We start from the raw sequence: 12,027 nt of genomic DNA on the forward strand, positions 1-12,027 counted from the left end.
AGACAGACAGAGAGAGACATTAGAGACAGAAAGCGAGAAATCACCCCCCAAGGGAGATGGTCATGCCGCAATCCCTTCTCCTCCATTCTCCTCTCGGGATCTTGGGCACACACGCACACCTGCCCGGTGTGAGTTTTAAGCCACCGGGTCCGGGACGCGAACCGTGGTCGACTTCGTGGTAGTCCAGTGACATAGCCATTACGCTAACTGCTGGCCCCATCATTTTTCCTCTTGAGATGAGTACAAATTCTTGTGGAGAATGAAAACTGAAAACTTAATGGAAATATTTAAAGACTTGAAGTAGAGAGGTCAAGTGTAGATACCAGAGACTGTTCAGGAGTGGAGTTGATAAAAGGGAGTGGGGGATGCTCAGGAAGAAAGCATTTAACAGACACATTTAACAGACACACGAATGTAAGGTTCTTTGTTGAAAATGATGTATATAGTAATATCTTTTATTAGATTATCACACAATGCATGGATGCTTTGAAAAACTGTATTGTACACCATAAATATGTATAATAAACACAGATAAGAAATTATAGAATAAAATAAAAAGAGTAAATGCCCAATAGTATATTTAAATTATATTAAATAATTGTATTTCTAAAATAAAATAAAATAAAATAGCCAAAATGTTAAAGTGCCACATGAAGACATTTTTCAGTTGAAATGTATTTAAACTATGTGTGTTGGGGTCAGCAGGTGGTGTGGTGGTTAAGGTGCTGGATTCCACATGGCTGACCACAGTTCAAGTTCTGGACCTGGTGACTTGGGAGTCATGCCAGTTGTGCATGTGTGTGTGCCCAAAATCCTGAGAGGAGAATGGAGGAGAAGAGATTGTGGCATCCCCTCTAGGGGGATGGTGAGTACATGTGCCCTATGGCAAAAATCTGAAACATTTTTTTTTAAATGCCAGAACTTATTTTTCCTATATAACTATAATTTTGTTCATGTTGATCAATATATTTTCCCACCCCAATATCTATTCCACTATTCTATTTTCTTCTTCCATGTAAACATCTTTTTCAAAGAGTCTGTCTACATGTGTGTGAAATCATGTAGTTATTTATCTTTCTATGCTTGGCATATTTCACTTAACATAGTATCCTACAGTTTCATTCATGATGTTGCAAATAACAGGATTTTCTTCTTCTTCCTCTTCTCCTCCTCCTTCTTCTTCTTCCTCCTCCTCCTCCTCCTCTTCCTCCTCCTCTTCTTCTAGAGGTTTTTGCCTTAGGATACATGCACTTGTAGGAAAAAGAGAGAGAGAGAGAGACACTGAGAGGGAAAGTGAGAAATCCTTCTCCCCTATGGAGGATGGCCATACTACAACACAATCTCTTCTCCTCCATTCTCCTCCTGGGATCTTGGGCACTCATGCACACATGCCCAGCATGATTTTCAAGCCACCAGGTCTGGGACTAAAAATAGTATATAAATATATGTATATTTATATATATATAAAACCACATTTATTTTATCTGTTCATCTATTGGTGGATATTTAGGTTGACTGCCTATCATAGTTATTATAAATAGTGCTGCAATAAATATGAGTGCAGATATCTCTTTGATATATAGATTCCATTTCCTTTTTGGAAATGAAACAAACAAACAAATCCAGAAAGTTAAGTCATTTCCCAATAGTCAGATTGTTTTTGATATTTTATAAAAAAAAAAAAGTCTTTGCCTAGACCAATGTCATAGAGTTTACACCCATGCTTTCTTCTAGTAATTTCATGTTTTTGGTCCTGCTTTTAAGTTTTTTGTTCGTTTTGAGTTAAGTTTTGTATATAGTGAGAAATACAGTGCTAATTTTAATCTTCTACATTCGGATATCTGATTTTCCCAACGCTACTGAATATGGTGTCCTTTGGCTGTACGTGGTGCCATTGTCAACAATCACCTGACTATAAATGTATGGATTTACTCCAGTGTTTTCTATCCTATTCCATTGGTCAGTATGTCTGTTTTAATAACAGTGCCATGCTGTTTTGGTTACTACAGCTTTAAGTATGGTTTTTAAGCTTCTTCCCCCTATGAATGAGGAAGACAGAGAAAGAGACAGAGAGACAACAGTCACAATAGGATCTTGAGACACAGTCCACCCTTAGCTTCAGCTAACCCTAGATCATGGGGACATGTATGCCTGGCATATTCAGATCTGAGACATACACCTGGAATCTTTCCATGTGGCTTAGTCTTATAGAGCATCGTGGTGTACTGCTGCATTGCTGTTCAGTTTCCCCTTTGAGTATGCTTTGAAGTCAGGTAGTGTGATGTTTCTAATTTTGTTCATTTTGCTCAAGATTGCTTTAGCTATTTGGAGTCTTTTGTGGTTTCATACAAATTTTATTATTTTTTTTCTATTTCTGCAAAGAATGGTATGTTTGGCTGGTAGGGATTATATAGAATCTGTAGATGACTTTGAGTAGTATGGCTGTTTTAATAATATTAATTCTTTCAGTGCATGAAAGTGGTGCATCTTTTCATTATTTGGTGTCTTTCAGTATCTTCAGTTTCTTTCATAGTTTTCATTGTAGAGATCTTTTACCATCTTGGTTAAGTTTATTCCAGGTATGTTTTATAGCTACTATTAATGGCTATTTTTTAAAAATTTATTTCATTTTCTTTTATACATTCAATCACATTCTTTAGTTTGCAAAGTGAATATTCCAACCTGTGAACATTTATCCCTAGTCCAGTTGATAAAACTATAAAACTATCTTCAACAGATATTGTTAATAGGGATTGCTTTCCTGATTTTCTTTTTGGATAATTTACTATTGGCACATAGAAACATGATAGATTTGTGTATGTTGACTTTGTATCCTGCAACATTACCAAATTCATTTATTAGTTTTACTTTTTTTTTGGTGGGTGGATTTTCTATATAAAATGTTATATTGTCTTCAAACAAGGTATTTGACTTCCTCCTTTCCAATTTAGTTGCCCTGTATTTCTTTCTCATTCTTTAAGATAATCATACAATTTTATCCTTTATCCTGTTGTCTTTTTTCCTTATTCATAATAAAACATATGCATGTGTGAGAGAGTAAGATAAGGAGAGAGAGATATGACACCTTCCATAAGGTCTAGTCATGCCATAATCCCCTTCTACCAATCTTTACCCCCATCCATTGCATTTTGGGTGCTCACACACATATCTGTATGTTTCAGTCTGACTAGGCTGGGAATTTGAAGCCGGCTAAGGATTCAGATCAGGTCAGGGATTTGTACCTTGATCGCCATGAGGGATTTAGCTTCTCTTGAGCAAAACATTACTGCTATGCCATGAAGCCAGTTTTACCTGTTTATTGATTTGCATATAAAAAAGAGAGAGAGAGAGAGAGATTTACTATAGGATGCATGTATTTGCTCGCTGGAGAGACAAAAAGTGAGAAATCACTCCCCCCCTCCGCCCAGGGTGGATGGTCACACCATAATCCCTTCTCCTCCATTCTCCTCCTGGGATTTTGGGCATGCACGCACATGTGCCTGACGTGAGTTTTAAGTCACCAGGTCCAGGGCTCAAAACGTGGTCGACTATGTGACAGTTCAACAATGTAACCATTACGCCATCTGCTGATCCTTGATTTCCATTTATTGAACTATCCTTGAATTTTCTGCGATAAATTCTAATTAATCATTGTAAACATTTTTTTTGAAGTGCTGTTGGATTCAGTTTGCTAGGATTTTGCTAAGGATTTTTGCATCTGTATTCATCGAGGATATTGGCCTATAGTTTTTGTTGTATTCTTGCCTGCTTTTGGTATGCAGATGACGCTGGCCTCCTAGAGTGAGTTTGTAAAGATTCTCTTTCCTTCAGTATTTTTGGAATAACTTGAGAAGAGTTCAATTTAATCTATTTCATGCTTTAACTACTCCTGCTTTCTTTGGTTTTCATTTGCATAAAATATCTCTTTTTCCATCCCTTCCAGTCTATGTGTGTCCTTCCAGTTGAAGTGAGTTTCTTGTGAGGTCATAGAGATGGGTCTTTTTTTTTTTTTTTTTTTCAATACACTCAGTCACTCTCAGTGACTCTCGCTTCAGTCTCTCAATTGGAGAACTTAACCTATTTAGCTTAAGGTAAATTATTGAGAGGTAAGGTCTACTTCCATTTTGTTACCTGTTTTACAGGTTTTTTTAAAGTTCTTTTTTCCTTTCTCTTTTTCTTACTGTCTTCTTTTGTGATTAAATGACTTTCTCTAGTCATGTGTTTTAATTTCTTGCATTCTATTATTATTTTGTTGTATCTATTATAGGTTTTTGCCATACAGTTACCATGAAACTTACAAAAAATCGTTTATAGTATTAACAAGTTACTTTTAACTGATGGCAATGTAACTTTGAAGCTAAGAAATAGAAAAAAGGTAATAAAAAAGAAAAAACCTCTAGACTTTAATTTCATCCTCCTTCCTTATTTTGATGTTCCACTTTACATCTCCCTCTATTCTCTCTCTTGAAAAATGAATGTAATTTTTATTAGTTTTTTTTTTTTGGGGGGGGGAGAGGTTTTTGCTATAGGGCACGTGTGCTCACCAGAAAGATAGAGAGAGACAGAGAGATGGAAAGCAAGAAATCACCCCCCAGGGGGGATGGCCACACCGCAATCCCCTCTCCTCCACTCTCCTCTCAGAATCTTGGGCATGCATGCACACGCGCCCGACATGAGTTTAAGCCACTGGATCTGGGACTCGAAACGCGGTTGGCTACATGGGAGTTCAGTAACATAGCCATTACGCCAACTGCTGGTCCCTATTACAGTTTTGTCTTTTAGTCTTCATACTAAATATATAAGTGGTCTGTGTACTACTTTTACACTATCTTTTTGTTTGTATACTTACCTTTGCCAGTGATTTCGGTACCTTCTGAGGTTTTCTTGTTACACATCAGTGTCTCATTCAATTTGAAAAACTCCCTTACACATTAGAAAAGTTTTTTCAGTGTTTTGCTTATTTTATTCATCTTTTCAAGAAGCCAATTCTTGGTTTATTTAACAATCATATTGCTTTTGTTTTTTTTTTTCTAATTTGATTATTCTTTATTCTTTTTTTTAATTACAAAAATTACTATAGGGTGCATGCACTGGTGTCAGAGACAGAGAAAGCAGGTAATAAAGCAGCACCACAGGGAGGAGGGGAGGCCATCCACAGTCCTCCGTTCTCCTCTCGGGACTTTGGGCTTGCACACCCCTGCGCCCAGTGTGTTTCTCGAGCTGCTGGGTCTGGGACCCGCGTCACATAGTCGGCCATGTGGGATCCAGCCGCCTTCCCCACCACAGCAGCGGCTGGCCTTCTTTATTCTGCACATACAATCCTCACACATACTTGTGGGGTACAATGTGGTTTCTCAGTGCAGGAATATCACGTGTAATGATTAAAGGCACTTGTTGTAAGACAGACCTGCTGTGATAAATTCTCTGAGAACTGTGGGTCTGGGAAAGTCTACGTCCTTCATTCCTGGAGCACGCATTTACCGGGCGCGGTCTGCTTCGCTGGCAGTTTCTGCCCTTCAGCACTTGGAATCTACCATCCCATCCCTCCTGGCCTGTAGGTGTCTGCTGAGAAGTCTGACATCAGACAAGCTGGAACTCTCTTTTCCTCTAATTAACAAATAACCGTCCACATTTGTGGGGTCATTGTGGTTTTTCAGCAGGTGAGATCGATGTGTAACGGTCAGATCAGGGCAGTCCACTCGTCCTCTCAGCCACTGCCGTCGCATCTCCTGTGTTACCTGCATCTTGCCTCGTCTTGATTGCAGAACCCACTTGGCCTCTGACCTCGAACTTCACCATATGTCTCAGAGTGGAGTCATTTGGGTTGAATCTGGCGATCTCTGAGCCTTCTGTATCTTTCTCTAGGTTTGGGAAACATTTTCTTATCTTTGTTGAATAATCTTTCCATATTCTGGCATTCGAAAGTCTCTCTTGAACCCTAATACCCTGCCCATTTGCTCTTTAGTTCCTGTATGCTTTCCTTGTTGCCTTTCATTCTTTTCCCATTTTTTTCCTTCCCTGACTATGTTTTCAAACTCTCTGTCTTTGAATTCACTCATTCTTTCTTCTGTTCAATTGTTTTTCTGTTGCAGTTTATTGTATTTTTCAGCTCCTGGAACTTCAGTTGATTTTTTAAAAAGAATTCATTAACTACGGACCAGCAGATGGTGTAGCGATTATGTCAGTGGGCTCCCACATGGCTGACTACGCCAAGTCCTGGACCTGGGGGCTTTAAACTCAAGCAGGGTGCATGTGTGCCCAAAATCTTGAGAAGAGAATGGAGGAGAAGGGATTGTAGTGTTGCCATGCTCCTGGAGGGGATGGGGATGGGGGATGATTTCTCACTTTCTCTCTCTCTGTGTCTCTGGTGAGCACATGTGCCCACTAGCAAAAATCTCTCAAAAAAAAAAAAAAAGAGAGAGAGAGAGAGAAAGAGAGAGAGAGAATTGATTAATTAGTTAGTTAATTTGGCCAGAGAAAGACAGGGAAGTGAGAAAGCAAGTACGTTGCCAGGTCTGCTGTGGACCGTGTGCGAGTACATCACCATAACACTCCTTCTGCCAGTCCCTTCAGTTTGACTTTTTAAAACTACTTCAATCCCTCTGTTATGTTTCTCTAATAAATTACTGAATTGCTTCTCTGTTTTCTTGAAATGCATCAAGTTTCTTAAAATAGCTATTTTGAATTCCCTGATAGATCTCCATTACCTGGGGTCAGCCTCTGGTGCCTTATTTTGTCCGTTTGGTGAGCTCATAGTTCCTGAATGCTCTTAATGTCTACGGACGTGCAACAGCAACTGCGCATTGAAGGATTCCAGCCTTTGCAGTCTGACTTTGCCTGAGTCCCTCCTGTCAGCCATTCTAAGCAGCTATCATGGTCTCTGAGCCTGTGGTCACTGACGCCATTACAGCACTAGGGGGCGCCCTCAGCCCAGGTATGCTGCAAGTCTGCTATTGGTCCGTTATTCCTGCACAGAGGGACTAGGAGAGGGTCTGGAAATGGTACTCAGTTCGCTGGGTCTGACTTTTCCGCCGGGGACCTGAGTGAGTCCACTCTGTCGCTGGCCTGGGACTAGGCACTGTCAGGACCTGTCCAGAGCTGGCCCTCCCACTGACTGGCCTAGCACTGAGCTCCAGGGCAACGTCTTGTGCCCACTTCCAGTGTCCTTCTCAGTGGACTGTGTGTCTCTGTCTACGCTGTGCTGCCTGGGGATGGTCCCAGGCCACACCCCTGCTGCCTCACGAGTCATAATCGAAGCCCACAGCGTGGAGACCCGCGCAGCACAGGGGCGTGCCCAGGGCTGCTGCTGCTTATCCTGCCAGTCAGCTCTGGGTGCTCTATCTACCTGACTGGTTTTGCCTGCCCATGAGAGAGCTTTGGGCCTGTGAATTATGTCCATCCCTAGTTTTTCTGAAAACGGAATGTGGTTGGACTTTTCTGTTTGCCTAGTTGCTTTCATTAATTCTCAGTGAGAGAAAACAAATCGTTCCTTCAGTTGATTAGCTCATACCAGGCGTAGTGGGTAGAATTAAAACGGCAACAAAAAAAGCTGAACAAAAGCTTCCAGTAACTGCTTAGCTAAGTGTATTATTTTTCTGATACCATATGGGTCCTATATTACATTATTCATTTTTTAAAATCTGGATTGATATGAATTTAAGGTAACTAGTATGTGTATGTAACCAAAGTTCTGGAAATGATAACTGCTGTACTTGGTAATAAAACTACCAGTGTGGCAGACTGCAGTATAGGAAAGGCACAAAATGGAGTTTGTCCAACGAAAACGCCCCACGAGCCCCACCCAAATGTGATTAAGAATGTTGTAAAGACAAAATAACTGCTGTTCTGCTTCTGTAAACGGCTTGCAAAAAGTTGTTAGGAAATACGCCCACCTTGTACCCTTGCGGTTTCACAACCCCAGCAGCCCCCGTCCCAGAAGTCCTTGCAGCCTTTCCTCGCAACTCCCTTGCAACACTTACAACTCCAACCTTCAGCACTTCCTCCTCATTTTCTTCCTTCTCTGAAAACCCTTGTCGCACGCTTTCCAAGCACGCTTTCCAGACCTTTCCCCGACATTTGGAAATCCTCTTGTCGGGAAGCCCTGAAAAGCCCCAATCCCTTTGCAGCTTTTGCCTTTAAGTGCTCTGCAAAGCTATGGTTGGGGCTGACATTCTCACCGCTGCCTGTCTGCTGCGGGAGGATGACGGTCCCGGCCAGGAATAAAGGCTTTTTAAACGTAGGTTGTCAGTGGTCTCAGTCTTTATGGTATTTATAAATAAGTAACACCACCAATGTGGGCATGACTGGAGAAAGGAATTATTTTTGCCTCATGAGTTAAAAGAAGACTTTAAATCAAGTCTTAAGAATTTCCAATTAATCTTAGAGTTAATGTAGGCCTTCTTCAACATCTCCATAAGGGAAAATTTGAATGTAGAGTTGGCACTAGATAAAAATAATACTTATTTGGAAAGTCATTTGGATACATACAACATGAATTCTGGAATAATAGTACTTGTGAAAGAAAATAGTCTGTTATAGAAAAGGGAAAATTGGGGGACCAGCAGATGGCATAATGGTTATGTGCTGGACTTCCACGTAGTCGACCATGGTGTGTGTCCCCAGTGCGGTGGCTTAAAACTCATGCCAGGTGGGTGTGTGTATGTACCCAAAATTCCTAGAGAAGAATGGAGGAGATGGGATTGTGGCATGGCTATCCCCCTTGGGGGGTGAATTCTAGCTTTCTCTCTCCAATGAGCACATGGGCCCTATAGCAAAAATCTCTCTTAAAAAAAAAAAGGGAAAGTTTGTAGTTCAGAGGACAGTAAATTAAATTTGTTGCATGCTATGAGAGGTGAAATAATTGAATGTGGATGCATGCAGTATGTAGATTTCAATATTTTCATTAATCATTGGGCAGAATGGGTTTGTCCAGTTGGAAGGTGTGAATGACTGTTGCGCATGTGAGTAGATATTCACTAGCTGCAGATGGAACAGCTGGTGGTAAATACATTTGTGTAGGACTTCAGAGTTGAAATGCTTAAACATTTCTCATTCACGTGGCCAGACTGTGGCACTGTGGAAAAACACAGCACTCTGCAAGGCAGACCCACATAGGAAGAAGGTTAAAGGTTCACAGGTAGAAACTTCACTCGTTGTGCTGGGATGTGCCAGGGATCCAGGGCTGGCTGAGGCTGGGGGTGGATCATGGCATCAGGAGCCTGTTGGGAGTGCTGTCTCTGTCTCTCTGTGTCTCACTCAATGAATAAATAAACTTTTTTAAAAAAATTACTAAGCTTGGGGAACCAGCAGTTAGCATAATGGCTATGTCGCTGGACTCCCACGTAGTCGATCGTGGTTCGCATCCCGAACCTGGTGGCTTAGAACTCACGCCGGGCGCGTGTGTGTGCGTGCCCAAGATCCCGAGAGGAGAATGGAGGAGAAGGGATTGTGGCGTGACCATCCCCCCGGGGGGTGATTTCTTGCTTTCTGTCTCTCTCTGTCTGTCTGGTGAGCGCATGCACCCTATAGCAAAAACCTCTCCAAAAAAAAAAAAAAATACTAAGCTTGAAAGTATCATTTCCACTCCCAATTATTATTATATCAGTGGTCCCCAATCCTTTTGGCACCAGGGACCAGTTTTTTCCATATTTTCATTTCTCTCTTTTTTTGAGAGAGAGAGATTTGTGGTATAGGTCATGTGTGCTTGCCAGAGATACAGAGACACAAACTGAGAAATCATCCCTTGTTGGAGGTGTTGTCTCTGTCCATCTGTCTCACTCTCTCACAGAAAAATAAATAAATAAACAAAAGAAGTAAACATTTAAAAGAAATAAAGGTGAATATTCAAGCAAGGAAAGGTTAAATCTTCAGACAAAGAAAAAGATTAGAATTTTTATATGGGAGAACTATAGAAAATTAGAAAACACATTTTGGAATTTCATGGATTAGAAGTTATTACTTCTACATTTTTCTTAGTTGCACACAAATATCTACATCACAAATAAAGTAATTTTGAAAATCCATACTCCTACTATATTAGGAGCAAAAAAAAGGCAAAAAGATTTTAGTTTTTAGCTTCTCATTGTTGTTGTTTTTTGTTTGTTTGTTCTGTATTTGCTTCAAGTGTCTTCTCTTCCTGGAAACAATTCCACTGATGCATTTCTTCTGAATGGACAGTGAGCAATGCTGGCTATCTTGTAGAGATAGAAAGTGTAACACTTATCTAAAGGTTCATGTATTCAAATACGATCTTCTTGTATTTTCTCAGGATTAAGAAGAAACAGAGCGCAGAAAGAAATACAACATTTGATAAATGGAAAAAAGGGAGTCTTTGAGAAAGAGCCGCAGACCCAGGGAAGGGCTGTGGAGATGGTGAGTGACCCTGGGAGGCTCCTGATGGCCGATTCCTCTGCACCCCGTGATTGCCTCATGACACAGAGTACCAAGGATGTTTTCTGAAAGGCTCTCTTACATATTCATGCATATTCACCCACTCATCTCCACGTGACTAAAGGAGCCCCATGGGCACACAGATTATTTTTGAATCCTTTCGCTCCCTTACCGTGCAACACAACTTTTATTCTGATGGTGATAATTTTATGCTTGAGCAAAAATGAATATGATTGGGATGAGCAGATGGCATAATGGTTATCTTGCTGGACTCCCACATAGTCGACCACAGTTTGAGTCCTGGATCTAGTGGCTTAAGACTGCAGTTCCTTCTCCTTCATTCTCCTCTCAGGGTTTTGGACATGCACACACATGTGCCTAGCATGATTTTCAAGATGCTGAGTCTGGGATTGGAATCATGGTCAGCTATGTGGGAATCCATCACCTTACCCACTATGCCACCTGCTGGCCCACAGTTTATTTTTGTAATACAATGTTTTATAGCTTATGTACTAAATAACTTTATCCTTCTAGAATTAATCTTCATAAGGATTTGCTATGATATTGCATCCTTATTTTACAAGTTAGAAAACTGATACTCAAAGAGGTTAAGCCACAATTTTTAACAGGTTTCTAACCACTAAGAAGTGGCAGTGCAATTTTTTCAAATGCAAATTTTTTTGTCTCTATAGTCTATGACACACATACGCTAAGTAAAGAAATATCGCTATAAAAAATTTAGTCTATGCAGTGTTGTCCAAGTTTACTTAATCAGATTAACATCCCTTCTTTTTTAGGACAGTGAAGGACAGAGGGATAGAGGAGTAGTGCCATTTATTTATTTATTTGAGGAGGTCATAGGGTAGAAAAAAAAATTTCTTTTTTTCTTTTTTTTAAGAGGTTTTTGCTGTAGGGCACATGCGCTTGCCAGAAGGACAGAGAGAGAGAAAGTGAGAAGTCACCCCCCCGCCCCCGGGGGATGGCCATGCCACAATCCCTTCTCCTCCATTCTTCTTTTGGGATCTTGGACACGTACGCACACTCACCCAGCAGGAGTTTAAGTCACCAGATCTGGGACTCGAACCGTGGTCAACTATATGGGAGTCCAGTGACGCAGCCATTACACCAGCTGCTAGTCCTGAGTAGGGCCATTCTTATCTTCCTGTAGTTTATAAGAATGCAGTGTCATTCCAGAAGCCTACTGCAAGCTTACCAGGTATTACATGTGAGAAATTTTCAGAAAATTTATAGGAATTGCATGGTATGAGAAAACTATGCCTGGATTAAAAAAAAAATGCAACAAAACAAACTTGTGTGTTCATTTCTCCAGGAACCTTTTGAAGTACCCTCATGTTGTGATGAACATTAGAGATTGAGAATTGAATGAGGCAGGGCTCCGGAGACAAGATCATTGCCTACTGAGTGCAATTAATTCAATAAAACATGGGGAGGAATGGACTCTTTCTCTAGGATGGGCATCCAAGACAGCATCTCTGAAGATGGGATGTCTGATCTGGGCTACTTTAAGTACCTCATGGTGAAGAGACTGTCCTACTGTCGAGCTCCGCCCCCTGCCACATGACAGCTCCATTTGTGTTCCCCCAGGCTGTGCAGATGCGGATGCTGTACAGATGTGTC

The 12,027-nt window shown here is 40.8% G+C and overlaps 1 protein-coding gene across 7 annotated transcripts in view; it reads left to right on the forward strand.

The window, feature by feature from the left end:
• Nucleotides 1-12,027, forward strand: part of CARD8 (caspase recruitment domain family member 8) — a 42,936-nt gene that overhangs the window by 1,413 nt on the left and 29,496 nt on the right. For 6 of the 7 annotated variants that reach the window (XR_003547465.1, XM_006142201.3, XM_027767289.1 and 3 more), the window contains exons 2-3: nt 10,268-10,371; nt 11,995-12,027. Coding sequence is in view for 6 of the 7 variants with exons in the window: in XM_006142201.3 (XP_006142263.2) it covers nt 10,313-10,371; nt 11,995-12,027 (92 nt within the window). In the remaining variant the exon portion in view is untranslated. Of the gene's footprint in view, nt 1-6,733; nt 6,935-10,267; nt 10,372-11,994 lie in introns of those variants that run through there. The other variant, XM_027767288.1, reaches the window with a different exon arrangement.

This window comes from Tupaia chinensis, unplaced genomic scaffold (genome assembly GCF_000334495.1).
Source record: "Tupaia chinensis unplaced genomic scaffold, TupChi_1.0 Scaffold000067_2, whole genome shotgun sequence".
NCBI classification, from domain to species: Eukaryota; Metazoa; Chordata; class Mammalia; order Scandentia; family Tupaiidae; genus Tupaia; species Tupaia belangeri.